Source organism: Habropoda laboriosa, unplaced genomic scaffold (genome assembly GCF_001263275.1).
Source record: "Habropoda laboriosa isolate 0110345459 unplaced genomic scaffold, ASM126327v1 scaffold23, whole genome shotgun sequence".
Lineage (NCBI taxonomy): Eukaryota > Metazoa > Arthropoda > Insecta > Hymenoptera > Apidae > Habropoda > Habropoda laboriosa.
The window spans coordinates 1,022,601-1,039,443 of NW_017100140.1; the positions used below are offsets into that span (position 1 = coordinate 1,022,601).

General features: G+C 39.8%; 1 protein-coding gene across 1 annotated transcript in view; it reads right to left on the minus strand.

The window, feature by feature from the left end:
- LOC108580029 (dynein heavy chain 2, axonemal) overlaps positions 1 to 16,843 on the minus strand; it is a 61,110-nt gene that overhangs the window by 36,877 nt on the left and 7,390 nt on the right. The window contains 18 exon segments of the mRNA XM_017943689.1: positions 1,845 to 2,016; positions 2,707 to 2,821; positions 3,284 to 3,504; positions 5,248 to 5,498; positions 5,562 to 5,713; positions 5,777 to 6,005; positions 6,243 to 6,436; positions 6,490 to 6,623; positions 7,420 to 7,534; positions 7,917 to 8,035; positions 8,283 to 8,410; positions 9,242 to 9,493; positions 9,561 to 9,657; positions 10,043 to 10,232; positions 10,295 to 10,465; positions 11,530 to 11,623; positions 12,821 to 12,966; positions 14,009 to 14,202. Of these exon segments, the coding sequence (XP_017799178.1) occupies positions 1,845 to 2,016; positions 2,707 to 2,821; positions 3,284 to 3,504; positions 5,248 to 5,498; positions 5,562 to 5,713; positions 5,777 to 6,005; positions 6,243 to 6,436; positions 6,490 to 6,623; positions 7,420 to 7,534; positions 7,917 to 8,035; positions 8,283 to 8,410; positions 9,242 to 9,493; positions 9,561 to 9,657; positions 10,043 to 10,232; positions 10,295 to 10,465; positions 11,530 to 11,623; positions 12,821 to 12,966; positions 14,009 to 14,202 (2,974 nt within the window).

Consider the following 16,843-nt stretch of genomic DNA (forward strand, 5'->3'; position numbering starts at 1 on the left):
CCCTATCAAACAGCATCACCCTTCAGCGTTTAACCCTCTCTCGGTGTGTCCCCTGGCCGAAAAATTCTCCGGCGAAAGAGAGAGAATTTTTTTCCCACCACTTCAACTGTGCTCGCGTAGTATAATCAGCCTCTTTGTCCAACACCTCTGTGTATCCCTTTATTTCTTTCCCAGCGCGGAGCATCCCCCGGCGAGTGTAGCGTGCACAGGGTGCACGCAGTCCCGTTCCACGAACGTTTGAACAGGGTCCCGTAGACGTAGGGATTTTCCGTGTCTCTGTGTGGTGTGGGTTAAATTATTCGCAGTACGGCTAGTATATGCAAACGAGGGAAGGAAGGGCGCGTGGATCGTAGCACGGCAGCCGGAATATGCAAAATTCCCCTTATTAGAGTTACCGTGTCCTTCTATCCGCGATCCCGATCCCCCTCTAGTGCCTCTCTCACTTTCCATCCGCCCTACGTTTAAGTCTTCCTGCCTCTGTCTACAGCAGAGGGAGCAGTAGCAGCCCTCGGGACCCTAGGATTCGGTTTTCCCTCGGAACTATACCTGTTCTTCGTTGTTACCACGCTGAACGAGGCGTAGACCTCCTGTTCTGTTGCTTCAGCGACGTAGTGTGCAGGTGAAGGTGGAAGTGCGAGAGGGATATGATTTCTTCGATGCTTTTGGAACACCCTGTAGGTGTGTGTTGGGTAGAAAGTTCTTCGTGATGTGTCGTGCTATTTTTTAGGAATGTTTCTTTGGGTTTGTTCGAGTGACTATTTGCGGGAATTTAAGTTTGCATTTGTGGTGGAATTGATGTGATAATGTCTTTTGGAACACCCTGTACGTGTATGAAAGACAATGCGTATGCAATTTTTGAATAATATTTCCTTGTGGTTGTTGGAGTGATAATTTGTGGGAATTTAAGTTTATACTTGTGGAATTGACACGATAATGTTTTTGGAACACCCTGTATGTGTATGTGATAGAAAAAAGGTTCCTCGCGATGTACAGTGCAATGTTTTCGGAATTTTTCTTTGGGTTTGTTGGAGTGATTATTTGTGGGAATTTAAGTTTGCATTTGTCCTGGAATTAACATGATAATGACTTTTGAAACACCCTGTATGTATACGTTAGGCAAGAGGTTATTTGTAATATATTATGTAACTTTTTAATTTTGTGTTTGTTGTAGGAATTCAGGTTTATATTTGCGGTGGAAATGAATGACATACTCGTGTCTTTTGAAGCACCCTATATGTGTATGTTAGACAAAACTTTCTTCCGGATGTATCGTGCAATTTTTTAACGATACTTCTTTGGGTTTGCTGCAGTAATTATTTGTGGGAATTTAAGTTCATACTTGTGGTGGAATTGACATGGTAATGTCTTTTGAATCACCCTGTATATGTACACTAGACAGAAGATTTTTCGTGATATATCATACAATTGTTTAATAATACTTCTTTCGGTTTGCTGTAATAATTATTATTAGTAGGAATTTAATTTTACACTTGCAGTAGAATCGAGTGTCACAGAGTGCATGACAGTAACAACTGCAACAATTTCAAGCTCGTCAGTTTCGTAGCACACTATTTTTCGACGTTCCAGAAATATTCAAAAAACCTAACAAACCACCAATTTAAAAGAATCTTATCCTCCATCCCATAAATTCTCATTACAGCTTCACTATCTCCTATCATCCCCGCCCTCCCCAAATATTTTCTACGAAAGAAGAAAACAACACCACCTGTGCTTGAAACAGCGGTCCAAATTTCCGACTAAAATTCGAACTTACACTGTGACCTAATAAAATAACGGTTTACCATCACGAGTGCCGGCATTTCTGAATAAAATTTAACGCTTACTTGCAGTGTAGAAGGGTGCGTGTGCAGTCGGCGGTCCACTGGATCTGAGCGGATGTAATTCCAGGTTGGCTGGGCCACTCTTTCACCCACCTGTCGCGTTTCGCGGTCATTTTTCGCAGCGCGCTTCGACAGTGCCTCAGCACCTCACGCAGGCACGCTCTCATCGAGGCCTCTGCGAAATTGCCACCGATTTCACCCTCTCTCTCTCTCGCGTTTAACCGTGCTCTCTCCATCGTCCTACCCCGTGCTTTTTTCGCGCGCAAATTGTGTCCCCCTTTTCGGGGAAAATTGTTGCCGGATGGTCCCACGAATGCGTCGGATAAAAGCGAGGGTTAACCTTTTTTCCGCTGCCGGATGGGGCTCGTACGAGTTCAAATTCGATTTTCAGCGCAGGGGAGAGACGGGGAGAGCAGAGATGGACAGGTTTTAGGTATTTAGTTGGATCCTTTTTAATGGCTGCGAAGTTTCTTTTCTTTTTTCTTTTACGATGGAATTCTGGTGGACACTGTGCTAGTGCTACTTATAAGCTTTTTTGTTATACAGTACAATGTACATTTTCAAAATAATTAGTAGATATAAGAATGGTTGAATGATGAGAAGAATTATTTTGGAGGAGTGTATTGCACAAAATAATTATTTCCATCATTTAACTATTGTAGTGTTTAATAACTGTATTTTGAAGGTGTGTGCTGTACTGTATAATAGAAATTGTTGTAGTTGATTATTTTTTTATCTTGGTTTTAAAGAATTGAATTGAACGAATTGAAAGATAATGTTTTAAGTTAAATGGAGGGACGTGTGTAGTTTAGAAGTTCAGTAAATAACTTGGTAAAGAGCTGGGAAAATTTAGAAGACGACCTACCAATTTGGCAGAGCCATCTCTCCACCTGGCCCTCCAGAATCACAGGTGCGATGAAGTCGACTGTCTCCCCTTCGCTGGAATTCATTGCTGTGGCCAAGTGTTTTCCAACCACCGACTGCAAAATTCATTTATACTTTTAACTACTTTCGTTTTTATAAGAATTTGTTTAGCTATCGATCATTGTGTCTGTGATGGATAGTGAATCCGGATTAATCTTTGGTTGAGTAATTAAGTGGGATATGTGTCACTTTAAGGAAAATTTTTAATCCCAATACTTGTGAAATTTAAGGACTGAAAAAATCACGAATTTCTAAAGAGAGTGCGATGTTTCCTAAGAAAAATAAAGCAGAGTTCAAACTTAGAGTTTTCAAAAAAAAAATACCGCGAATTTTTAAATGGAATGCAATATTTTCTAAGAAAGAAAATAAACAAATGAGTCGAAACTTTGAGTTTTCAAAAAAATTAGTTCCAACTTTTCAAAGAAAGTAAAAAAGAGTTAAAAAAGAATGACTACTTTTCCAAAGGAAGCGAAAAGTATGAAAAACCGACATCTCCCGCGAGAGTAACGATCCAATACCTTGCTGAGGGATAGAAACTTGATGTTCTCGAACAGCTTCTTAATATGGGGCTGTATTAAATCCGGTTTCTTCGCGTTGGCCAAGATCTCCAGTAGATCGTCGTTCGAGATGAAGTAGAATCGCGGGAACACGTGTCGTTTGGTCTCGAGATATTGTTCGAGGGCTCGTTGCATCGACTCGAGCTTGTCGCTGATTTTATTCAGAACATCGAGCAAACCGGCTGCGAGAAAAGGTACGACAGAAATTGGGTGGGACGAGGCGAAGGAAAAAATGCAAATGCTTCCGGCAGACCGGATTTACATTATTTTATAGCGTGGCATGCAGCGCGTTTTTTTCTTCGTCTTCCTTTTTCCTCCCTTCGAGAACGTCGACGACGACGCGCTGTACATTTTCCCTTCTCGTTTTTCTCTCTCCATCCTCTCCCCCTTTCCCTTGAATCGCTCGGATATTACGAGCAAGCCAGTCTTCTCTTAAATTACGATGCATTACGCGTACCTTATGTTTCGACGATTTTTCTTCTTACCCCACGTTGTATTTCCCTGCTTTTACTTTGTTTCCCGTAAAGTGATTTTAGTGGAATTTATGAATATTTTGTGAAATCTGCCAATTAACCCATCGAATGGAGGAAGGGATATATTGCTTTACAGTCTTTTAACCCTTTGAACACTATATGTTAACACATTACTATTACTACTTGTAATTTAATTTTTTAGAAATTAGAAAAGGTGTAAATATGTACAAGAATTCACTATTCAAAGGTACAAATGTGGAAGAAAATTCAGTGTTCAGAGGGTTAAGTGTCAAAATTTGTTCAGTGTTCAGATTTAAGTGTCGAAACTTATTTAGTGTTCAGTGTTAAGCGTCGAAATTCGTTTAGTGTTAAGGGTTAAGAGTCGAAACTCGTTCGGTGTTAAGGGTGAAGTGTCGAAACTCGTTCAGTATTAAGGGTTAAAAGTCGAAACTCGTCTAGCGTTAAGGGTTAAGTATCGAAACTCGTACAGTGTTAAGATTTAAGCGTCGAAACTCGTTCAGGGTTAAGGGTTAAGAGTCGAAACTCGTTCAGTGTTAAGGGTTAAGTATCGAAACTCGTACAGTGTTAAGATTTAAGCGTCGAAACTCGTTCAGTGTTAAGGGTTAAGCGTTGAAAACTCATTTAATGTAATATTAAGATTTAGGAGTCAAAATTCGTTTAGTGTTAAGGGTTAAGTGTCGAAACTCGTTCAGTGTTAAGGGTTAAAAGTCGAAACTCGTCTAGTGTTAAGGGTTAAGTATCGAAACTTATTTAGTGTTAAGGGTGAAGTGTCGAAACTCGTTCAGTGTTAAGGGTTAAGCGTTGAAATCTCATTTAGTGTAATATTAAGATTTAGCAGTCAAATTCGTTTAGTGTTAAGTGTTAAGAGTCGAAACTCGTTCAGTGTTAAGGGTTAACTGTCGAAACTCGTTCAGTGTTGAGATTTAAGCGTCGAAACTCGTTCAGTGTTAAGAGTCGAAACTCGTTCGGTGTTAAGGGTTAAGTGTCAAAACTCATTCCGAGTTAAGTGTTAAGCGTCGAAAACTCGTTTAGTATAATATTAATATTTAAGTGCCAAAATTTGTTTAGTGTTAAGGGTTCAGCATCAAAAACTGGTTTAGTGTTAAACGTTAAGTGTCAAAACTTGTTCAGTGTTAAATTTGAACTGTCGAAACTCGTTCAGTGTTAAGATTTAACTGTCAAAATTCACTAAAATACAGATTTTCGAGAAATATACAATCTTCCCACATTTTTACGTACACATGAAAAGTGTTAAGTGTTGAATTAAATTTCCAGTACACCAAATCCCCGCATGATACTTTCTCAATTCTAATTATTTCCTCAAAAACTTTTCTCTCTTTCTTTAAATCGGAGTTTCTCCGAGGATTTAGGGGTACACGACGAAGAAACATTTATTCCACGGTTAAATGAAAGAATTTAAAAGGCACTCACGCGGATTGTGGGTGGCTGGCAGTGCCAAACCGTAGGACGCCATCCGCGACGTAATTTCGGTCCACAGTCTCGTCAGTTTGTCGTACTCGTCGGTCTCCTTGGGGAGCTGTTTCCGGATGTCTTCCGTGGTGAATATGTTGTCCATGTACATGTAGCCCCGCTGAATTATCAGGGTCGTTTCGAGGACCTCCCCAATGGTCGAAAGGGTTCGTTCCCAGTAATCAACCTCGTTGGCAAATGGTTCAACGAACCTGTAACACTTACACGTTCAACCTCGTCCAAATATCCACTTGAAACATTTCAATCTATCGAACCTCGTCGTTTTCATGGTTGACAATTGAACTTGATGCTCCTCCAATGCTTGCATTATATCATCGGTAGTTTTTATCTTGAATATTCCTCTGTCTTTGTAAGGTATCATTTCCAAAGGCATTTTCAACCAGATTTCACTGATATTTTTCAGACCCTGATCATACAAAAATGATAAATGTAATAAATTGTTTATCAAAGCTCGAGTACGATTACTCACAACTTCGATGGCTAATTCCATCGTGGCGGAGTTCGAAATCTCGCTAATCTGCTCCGCGAAATCTTGCAAGTGCATCTCCGCGATGGCTTCCAGAGTGAATTCCGCGGATGTCTCGTCGAAATCACGGTTCACCGTCTCTTTGACTTTCTTCCAGTGGCGAGACCTCATCGCTGGATTCTTCAGGTCCGTGATTAAGGGAAGTGTGCGTCTAAATCTGTCCACTCGTGCTCTGAAAAATTCCGTGGCTATTGTATCTCTAACTTCTACCATTTTTCTACCATCGTTCACAGTAAAATCTAGAGAAGCGTATAACAGAAAAATAAAGCAAAATTCCCTCGTCGAATGAAAATTATTCCGAAGGGAAACGAGAGATCACAAAATCGACTAAAAATTATTGGACAAGAAAGGGAAATTTCGAAAGAAAACTTCCAAGGAAATGACGAAAGAGGGAAATTTGTACCGTTACCTCGAGTGCTCCACGATTTCCCAATTCTTCTCCTTAAGCTCCCTGCTGAGGCGAGTTAGCTTTCTAAAGAGAAGGTTCGCCGTGTTCTCCATCTCCTCCATCTCGATGTCCCAAAAGTTTTCAGTCCTGTATCTCTCCCAAGCCTCGTTCCACTCGCTGGTGATTTGCCACACCAGCTCGATGGCCTTCACGTCCTGCGAACCAATCTTCATGCATCTGCTCGGGAAGAAACAACTGAAGCACTTACCTGCTCCAGTTGCATCAACTCGATGGAGTCCGGTTGGTTGATGCCGAATATATTCAACTGTGATTTCAACTTGCTCTCACGTCTTCTTAGGAATGTCATTTCCCTTTGTAGATAGGTCAGCCAGGTGAACGCGTCTGTGTGATTGAAGGGAGGAAAAGAAGTACGGATCCTTTTCGAAGGATTTTGAAGAATTTTGTGAAAGTATCAGTGGACGAGTGAATTGGCTGACATTTTTGGAATAAGTGAAAATATAGATATGCATATACACTACCGGCCAAAAGTTTGGAATCACTGTGCATTGCAAGTTAGAGAAAAATTCCCAGAAAAAAGTCAGCAGCTTTGAGAATTTTTTAACGAATTTTGTATCATTCAAATCAACCGATATGAGATAAATTGCTATTTATCTCCACAGTATCAATATCAAGTCTATGAAAAATTAGTGGCAGATTCAGTACTGATGAAAATTGGGAGGTGATTCCAAACTTTTGGTCGGTAGTGTATGTAGTAAATTGGGTAAAAAAAGGTGAATTTATTTTCTGTACATGAGTGTATGAATGAAAAAAAAAATATATGTGACTTCAAACAGAAATTGCCTAAAATACTGTATAATTGTTATGACAGAATATCTTAGACTATGACAGAATGAAAATAGAATGAAAAATCGTAGAATATTTTGGCAATATTCCAAGTTTGTTTAATAAATAATATTTCGTGTCGAAAATGTAATTATCTTGAATGAAAATAGAATGAAAAATGATGGAATATTTCAGCAATATTCCAAGTTTGTTTAATAAATAATATTTCGTATCGAAAAAACAATTGTCTTGAATGAAAAATCGTGGAATATTTTAGCAATATTTCCAGTTTGTTTGATAAATAACATTTGTGTCGAAAAAGTAACTATCTCGAATAAAAAGTAGAATGGAAAACCTTTAGCCTGCCAGGAAGACGTGAAAGGACCAGTGTCCCAGAACTTCCCAACCAGCGCCATTATTTCGTCCTTGAACATCAACGAGTCCTCCAGCAGAATTTGCTTGAATTCCTCCTGAGATAAAAAGAGAAGCTCGTGCAACCATTATCCTTAGATTTCACATTTCTAGATAACAATCTTATACTTTCAAATTCCGTGCTACACATTTCACGCGGAATATCCACAGAAAACAAATTCCTCGAAAATCTTGAAGTTCAATTTCGCGAAATTCTTAATTATTCGGACCTTCTTTCAAAATTCTGTTCTATATTTTGCACAGAACATCCAAACAAAAAAATTTCCCGACAATCCTAGAAATCAACTTTTCTGAAATTCTTAAGGATACGAACCTTCTTTCAAAATTCTGTTCTATACTTTGCACACAGAATTTCCACGGAAAAAAAGATCCTCGACAATCTGAACGTCGAATTTTCCTGAAATTCCTAACGATACGAACCTTCTTCTCTTTAAGCATGACCTCGGTTTCGGAAAGTAGGGCAAGGTACGCGTTCCAGGAGGGCTCGATATCGTACAATTTCCGCTTGAAGTCGAACGTCATGGCCACTTCGTACTTCTCTGCAACGCGAAACCGGAACGAATAGGAACGGAGATGGAATGAGAGGAAAAAGGAACAAACACGCGACAATTAAGGCCACCAGGGGCGTTCCTTGGCCATGGAACAGCAGAGGAACACCGCTGATTTCACGGACTATCGATCCCCCCACCCTCTCTCACTCTCTCTCTCTCTGCTACTACTCAGGAAACCCTTTTCAGCCGTCTCTGTTTCGACGAGAAGGACGGAGAGAATCGTTTAAAGGTTTACCCAAAGTCTGGTATTGGTCCTGGATATTCGGGAATTCCGCCTCCTCCCTGGGAATATCGGCGGTGAGCTTCTCGAACAACTGCAACGCGTATTGCATGCTGATCAGATCCGTCGGCTCCTTCGTTATTCTGCGAACGAATGAATTTACGACTGTGAAATTCGGCGGGAATCCGCGAAAGAATTTACTCGGCAGCTCGTCATCGTTTACGGATTTCCATCCACGATATATCCGACAGAGGATGGCTCGGAGCTATTGTTGTAGCTTTGTGTAGTCGCTTGTGACAAAAGGAGATATCGTTGGGGAATAAGTTTTCATTTTTTGACGAAAGGAAAGGGAATTTCAACGATTTTCATTCGATTAAGATGGCTAGGGTTAATAGAACTCAGCAATCGAACGTTTTCACTTGTGACAGAGGGGAATAAATTTTCATTTTTTGACGAGGCAAATGGGGATTTTTATTCGATCCAGATGGCTAAAGCTGATAGATCTCTGTAACCAAGTTTGCTTTCACTTGTGACAAAAGGAAATAAGTTTCCATTTCTTGACGAGAGAGGTATGATTTTCAGTCAGAATTAATAGATCTCTGTAAATAAATTGTTCTTCATTTGCGAAAAATGGAAATATAATAGAGAATACTTTTTCATTCTTGTGCAGAGAGGAATGGGAATTAATCGCCTTCCTCTCCACCCTTTAACGACTTTCAATTTTAATATTGCAACAGGTAGGAAAACTGAAATCATTACACATTAAGCTGTTGCACGTTAAAGCTATACTGAAAATTAAAATTAACTCTCTTTAGTAATATTATCGTTTTTGTTGCACTTTGACCGTAATCTCTACCACGAGTCTGACTCGTTACGAGGCAAAGGGTTAACAGAGAATACTTAGAAATAAAATAACAGAGGAAAATACGTAGGAAGATGAAACATAGGATAACGATGTTACTCGATGTACTAACTTCTTCGAATTTTCCGTGATATAATGGTAAACGTGGTTCACCATATTCTGTGTCTGTTGCAACAGGAGCCCGATCAGTTTCTGCTGCCAGATCGAGCACTGCTCGATGATGGCGCCCTTCAATCTGTCTGCATTCACGTCGAGGAAGTGCACGGTCATCACCGTCTCCTGCATTTGAACATTATTCGCGATGATCGTGTACCTGGCGATGTCTGAATCGAACGTTTCAGCGGTAGGTCTCAATTTTTCGTATCTGAATATCACGATTTCACGGTATTTTCGATAACTGGTAACAGATTTATTCGTTATTCCGCCAATACCTCTGAAGATACATGTCTCTATTCATCTCCCATACGTCCTGAAAAGGCTCCCAGGTTTTCAGGTAATTTTGCACCTGAACGAAGCAGTAGTTCACCTCTGAAAATGGAAAATTCGTGCCCAAAGAGATGGAAAATTTTGCGATGATGAAAATCCAAGGAAATTCGATATAATGATCTTACAAAAAAGGATATAGGAAAGAGTTGTGGAATTAGAAGGCGTTTGTGCTTTTTTTTTTAAATGAAATTTGAAGGTTCGGTGGGAATATTGATCTGAATGATAAAATTCGACGCAAACTTAAGGGATGACTTAATACAATTTAAAGAAAAACCAAGGAAATTCGATACAACGATCTGACTAGAAAAAGAAAAAAGAATTAGAAATTAGATTCTTCGAAAATATCGATCTAAATGATAAAATTCGTCAGGAACTGAAGGGATGACCCAATGTAATTGAAAGAAAAAGTAAAATTTTGAAAAAATACCATCGTTGAGTTTCTGCTGAAGATCCAGCAACTCTGTATCCCTCTCGTACATTTTCCAAAATGGCGGTATAGGCACGTCGAACTTGAATACGTTCACCAATCGATTCACCCTTTTCATAGGCTCCAGTAGATTGTCGAAGACTATCGACATCTCCATAGCGATTTCTGCCAGATTCGGTATGAATTTCATCTGAAAAATGATCAGACTGAAAAACACTCGGTAGCAACTGGAATAAGAAAAGGATGTTCCACCTTATTATCAATGAGATCCACGTGCACCAGAATCAGTGGGGACGGAGGGGTGGTACCGTCCCCGTGAAGAGCGGAGTACATGGTCTCCAGAGATCTTGTCAGACATAACTCGAAGGCCTTGCATATCACCACGTCGAATCTGTTCAGGAAATTCTTCCATGCCTCTATAGACTGTTACCGAAAATCGTTGGTATTAATCGAGCTTAATTTTCTAGCTTAGTTAATTAAAAAATTAGTAACAAATTTCTTAACGTGCAAACTTTATTCAAAAAATTATCAACCTTTCCCTTGATACGAAGAGATTATTCAGAATATGGTTAACCATTTTCTCGAGTTGCCAAAATTATTCAAAAAGTTGTCAACCTTTTCCCTGGTATAAAATAATTATTTTCAGAGAAATTATTAACCATTTTCTCGAGTTACTAAAATTATTCAAAAAATGATCAACCCTTTCCTTGATATAAACTGATTAATTTTGAAGAAGTTATTCGGAAAGTTATTAACAACTTTCTTGAGTTGCTAAAATTGTTAAAAAAATTATGAACCTTTTCCTTGGTATAAAATAATTATTTTCAGAGAAATTCTTCAGAAAGTTATTAACCATTTTCTAAAATTGCCAAAATTATTCAAAAAATTCTCAACCTTTCCTTAAAAAATGATTTCCAAAGAAACTACTCAGAAATATTTCCTCAATTCTCACTTCCACATTAAGAATTTCCACAACACGCAAAGTTTATTCAAAAAATTACGAACCTCTTCCCCGACAAGTAAAAATAATTTCCAAACAATTATTCATAAAAATGTTTTTAACAAGTTAGAATTATTCACCGCGTTCTTAATATGCACGGAGCGTAACGCGAGAGCTCGCAAGTCAACCTGACTTCGCTGTAAATTATTCGACAAATTATTCAACAAATTTCTTTAGTAAGTCGCTATCGGACGAGATTTTCCGGATTAACAGAAGCGGGACGCGTGCAGCCTCGCGGCAGTCACGTCACGCGGCGATATACCGTAACGCGGCGGCGGCGAATCGGCCTGGAGTCGTGTGAAAATTGCTCCGTATAGCCTGCAGGGATAAACGCAGGGACATTTCGTTGGAGATTTCGCGTGGTGAATGGTCGCGTTTGTTGTCGATGCTTCGTAGAAACCGATGAGAATGAAACGACGTGTGTCTACTTAAGAATTTCTCTACGCTTGTCGTTCGAGATGTTTCGACGAAAATTGATCGTTCTTACATCTTCCAGGACGTCCATGAACCCGTCGTAAATGACCAATACGTATTGAAGGATCAGCCTGTGATTGCTCATCAGATCTTCGAAAGTGTAGTCCCTGAATTTTATTTTTTACACGTTTAGATCTTATTTTTTATAGAAAAGAATTATTAAGAAATTGTAACTATTATTGAGACTTTTGGGTGCAAGTCGTATACTTTTTTTATACTTTACGAATACTTTACAGTATACTTTTTTTATACTTTACGAATACTTTATAGTGTAACTTTTTAAAAGAATACCTTTTTATACTTTACATATAAAATACTAGTTTATACTTTACGTATACTTTTTTTATACTTTACGAATACTTTATAGTGTAACTTTTTAAAAGAATACCTTTTTATACTTTACATATAAAATACTAGTTTATACTTTACGTATACTTTTTTTATACTTTACGAATACTTTACAGTATACTTTTTTTATACCTTACGAATACTTTGTAGTGTACCTTTTTAAAAGAATACCTTTTTATACTTTACGTATAAAATACTAGTTTATACTTTACGTATACTTTTTTTATACTTTACGAATACTTTACAGTATACTTTTTTTATACTTTACGAATACTTTGTAGTGTAACTTTTTAAAAGAATACCTTTTTATACTTTACATATAAAATACTAGTTTATACTTTACGTATACTTTATAGTATACTTTACGAATACTTTATAGTATACTTTGTAAAAAGTATACTTGTTTATATTCTACGTATATTTTCTGAATAGTATACCTTTTTATACTTTACGAATACTTCATAGTATAATTTTTTGTACTTTACGAATACTTCATAGTATAATTTTTTGTACTTTACGAATACTTCATAGTATACTTTTTTGTACTTTACAAATACTTTGTAGTGTACTCTTTTATACTTGACGTGTACTTCATAGTACACTTTTATATACTTTACAAATATTTTACAGTATACTTTTTTATACTTTACGAATACTTTGTGGTGTACTCTTTTATACTTTACGAATACTTCATAGTATACTTTTTTATACTATACGAATACTTTACAGTATACTTTGTTATACTATACGAATACTTTATAGGATGCTCTTTTATACTTTACGTGTATTTCATAGTATACTTTTTTATACTTTACATATACTTTATCGTATCCTTTTTCCACAAGGATACGGCTTACACACGAAAGCCTCGATAAAAGTTATGCTCTGATCCGTGAAAGCCATAAATCCTCTAAGAAATTGTAAGAATATCGAAAGAATGTTTTTACACTTCGTACCTGACCTTAATAAATTCTTCTTGCAATTCTTGCAAGGAGTAAGTGTGATTAGGTTTGATGTTGATCATCGGTGTGTCGCAGATTTTCTCGCAGATCCTGACGATCTCTTGATTCGACTCTTTGTAAACGTCGATGAACTCTTGAAGCTGTCCATATTATCCCGAGAACGGAGAAGCAGAAGAACATACCGCAGGCTGTTAGGCGAAATTTCACGTAGCTATGTGTTGTGTGTCCGGCTTTGTCCTTGGCTTCGGTCGAATTCCGTCGATTTGAACAGGGTAACGAATGGCCGCAAACGGGAACGGCCCGGATATCCGCTATTGTTATTCCGTTTCGCCCGGCACGCGCACTTCTTGCTTAATTAAACAAACAAAGGCTTGCGGACGGATCCCACTTGGCTGGGTCAAAATTTAATTTCGCCCAGGACAGAGCCGGACTCGGTGCATAAATTTCTCGCCTGCGTATAGGCGAACCGGCCTCGTCGTCGTCCTACTGCCAGTGGGTTGGACGAAGAGGACGGTACACTGTGTGAAACTGGGGAAAGTAGGCGGGGAGACGGAGAACGAGAGAGAGTTGAAGTGGGAGAGAGAGAGAGTGAAAAAGGGACAGAGGAGGAGGAAAAGGAGGAGCGAGAGAGGGGAGGGAGAGAAGAAGAGAAAGAGGGAAAGAACCGAGGAAAAGATTGGGAGAAAGAGAGGGAGGTGGAGGAGAAAAGAGAAAGATGGAGAGAAGAAGAGAGGAGAGAAGGAGAGACACGGAGGGAAAGGAAAGGGCGAATGTGGAGAGATGAAGAGAAGGAGTGTGAAGGAGAGGAGGAGAGAAGAGGGAGAAGAGAGGGAGGAGAGAGAGAGTAGGAGAGAGAAAGGACGACCAGGAGAGGAGGAAGAGGGAGAGAGGAAGAGGAGAGAGAGCCAGAGGCAGTGGTGAATTGGAGAGACACGGAAGGGAAGAAAAACGGAGGATGGAGAGAAGAAGAGGAGAGAAAAAGAGAGAGGAGGAGGAAAAAAGAGGAAGATGGTGAGAGGAAGAGATAGAGATGGAAGGAAAAAGGAGGCTGGAGAGAAGAAGAGAAAGAAGGAGAAGGTGGCGAGGATCAGAGAGGAGGAGCAAAGAGGGAGAAGGAGAGAGAAAAAGAGAGAGTGGGAGAGAGAGAAAGGAGAGGAGCGATAGAACGAAGCGTACATTTGCCGTTTGGTTAAAGCAATCCTCGATGTATGCGTCAACGTATTCCGTGTTCCATGTCAACCTGTTTAAGCCGGGATTGATCTTCCTGTCTAGCTGGTAAATTAGTTCGCGGAACAGCTCGCGCTCCGTCATCGACAACGCTGCAAAAACACGATATATTCGTTTCCGTTTCGCGCGGACCTTGTCCACTCAACACGGTCCACCACGCCAGAAACGCGATTATCCGCGATGTCCATCGAGTGTGTACGAGTGCGTTCTGCAGGTACTCGCCTGATTATTTGCACATTTTTCTCCGTTTTGTTTCGTTTTTTTATGCTCGCGAACAATTTTTTACTCGAAACGATTTTGCAAATAACGCGTAGATTCGTAGGGCTCATGTTGGCCCGAGCGCGGCTGACAAAGGCAATCCGCTTTCCCTCGCGTGTCAAACCCCCCACCTATTGTATTCGATCGTTGTTACGGATCAACGAGATTTTTATGTTACTTCGTTTTTTTCACAATTATTTATCGGGACAGTCGTGGAGAATGGAGGCAGGTATCGATGTCAAAATTTACGATTCTTTCAGCTAGAGATGTTACGAAAATTCGAGGATTCGAATTATTCGGTGAATTCGGAGATTCGAAATCAACAGAATTATCCGAATGAAGAATTCACATTCGAAATTATCCAAGTTATCCGAATGAAGAATTCGCATTCGAAATGATTCGAATTGTCCGGATAAGGAAATCGTATTCGAAATGATTCGAATTATTCAAATAGTTCGGTGTAATCAAATACTTGAATAATTCGAAATATTGGTATATTCGAATTATCCGAATAAAGAATTCATATCCGATATATCCAAATTATCGGAATTATTCGAAAAAAGTATTCGTATTCGAAGTGATGAATTATTCGAATAGTTCAACTATTCCAAGATTTTACAGTCTCAATTCCAACACCTAAGATTGTAACAAGACAGAATTCTCAGTTTCAAGGAATCAGGGATTCCTATATAGAATTACTTACAAAGTTCTCTAACAATTACACAAAGACCGGGAAATTTCAAATTATTGACTTTAAATACCCACAACTTTGTCCCGGCAGCCTCCACAAAAATCTCGATTTTCCGTCGCAATTATCAATCCGCGTTCATCCAGATTATCGAGGATTTTCCCCGCGTTTCAATTAGTCCGGATGATCGATAATTCCGGCCCGCCTGTTATCCCTTCGCTCGCGAAAACTTCCCCCTCGACGTCTTAATATTTTATAACTGTGGCTACCGGGTTGTGCCGGCCGGTAATAACACGGCGTGGCGCGTTAAAAGCAAGCCAGAAGACGCGCCCGGTATTTCCGGGGAAATGTACTTGTTCAACTATTTCGCAATCTCCCCCCCGGGACTCAATATACAAACGGAAAGTTTCGCGCGCGCCGCAACGCTCGAAACTTCAAAATATTTGCGAGAACTCGTTCGAACACGTGCCTTGCCCAACCGGCAGTGGTAGTAGCAGTAGTAGTAGTATAAACCGGATAGTGGTGGATTTACCTCGATAGGAAAAAAAAAAAAGAAAGATGTACCTGAAACCGGGTAAACGTTATTTCCCAATTTTCTCTACGTTTACATCGATTCGGTGGCTCGAACGTTTAAAGCGTCGATTGTTTCACGGCGAAGGCCGGAAGTTTGTCTTCGAGTGGGACCCGGTAGTTACGTCGCTGCACTAATTATTACTTCGTAACTCGGCGTATTCGAACCCGGTACCAATGCGTCAGAAAATGTACGTTTAATAGAATTTAACGGTGGTGTGGGAACGTTCGCTGGAATTTCGGGAATTTCGCGTTAAGGGAAATTAATAACGCGTCGAGGGTTCGCGGTGATTGAAATCGCGTCCGGAGAGCGGGATGGAAAGGAAGAAACTGCGATATTCGGATACGGGAGGAAAGAAGTGCTACGCGGAATTAATAATAATCAATCGTTGAATTTTTCATTTTATTTTGAATATTTCATCTACGTATCGTAGATCTTCTCACTCTTTCGAAAATACCAGGTGTTGTTTGAATTCGCCGACAATTCTCTCTATTCGGAAACAAGGTCCTATCTTTTTTCCTTACTTTGGCATACCGAATACATTCCTGAAGTTATGCCCACACGTTTTGAAACACCCTGTATAACACAGACCTGAGTCGACTTAATGAAAAGAGGCACATAAGTCTATGACCTCAATTCAATATCTCAAAAAGTATTCAAAAGGATGAACAAAATATCAAGCCAAGAAGCTGTACTCCTTTCACACTCGACACTAATTTGCCTAATCCTACAAACTCTCCAATGTCTATCTCATTTTCATCACCACAGAAGCTCAAGAAAACACGCAAAAAAGTTCCTAAATGTAGGAACCGACGACGAAAAAATATTGAAGGACCCAACGGGAATCGAATCCGGGACCTTCGGATTAGCAAGCCGAGGCTTTGCGCGCTACCGCCAACCACTCCCTCTCTATTGTCCCTTCGAGGTTTCCTATTTGGGTATGGAGGCCCCGATACTACACTCGGCCATCCTGAACTGACATTCGCCCCTCGAATGTCCTCAGTGCAACACAACTCAACATCTTCGAGCACACTCCTCCACACAGTGGCACACAACCGAAACAACGCATTTTTGGGAGACGTGCAAATCCTCGAGATGTTTTCATCTCACAGCGCCTGGCTTCATGCAGCCGTAGATGCCTCCATCCCGGACGAGTCCCCATATGTAGGAACAGACGACCGAAAAGTATTGAGGGACCCAACGGTCCCAAGCCGAGGCTTTGCGCGCTACGCCAACCACTCCCTCTCTATTGTCCCTTCGAGGTTTCCTATTT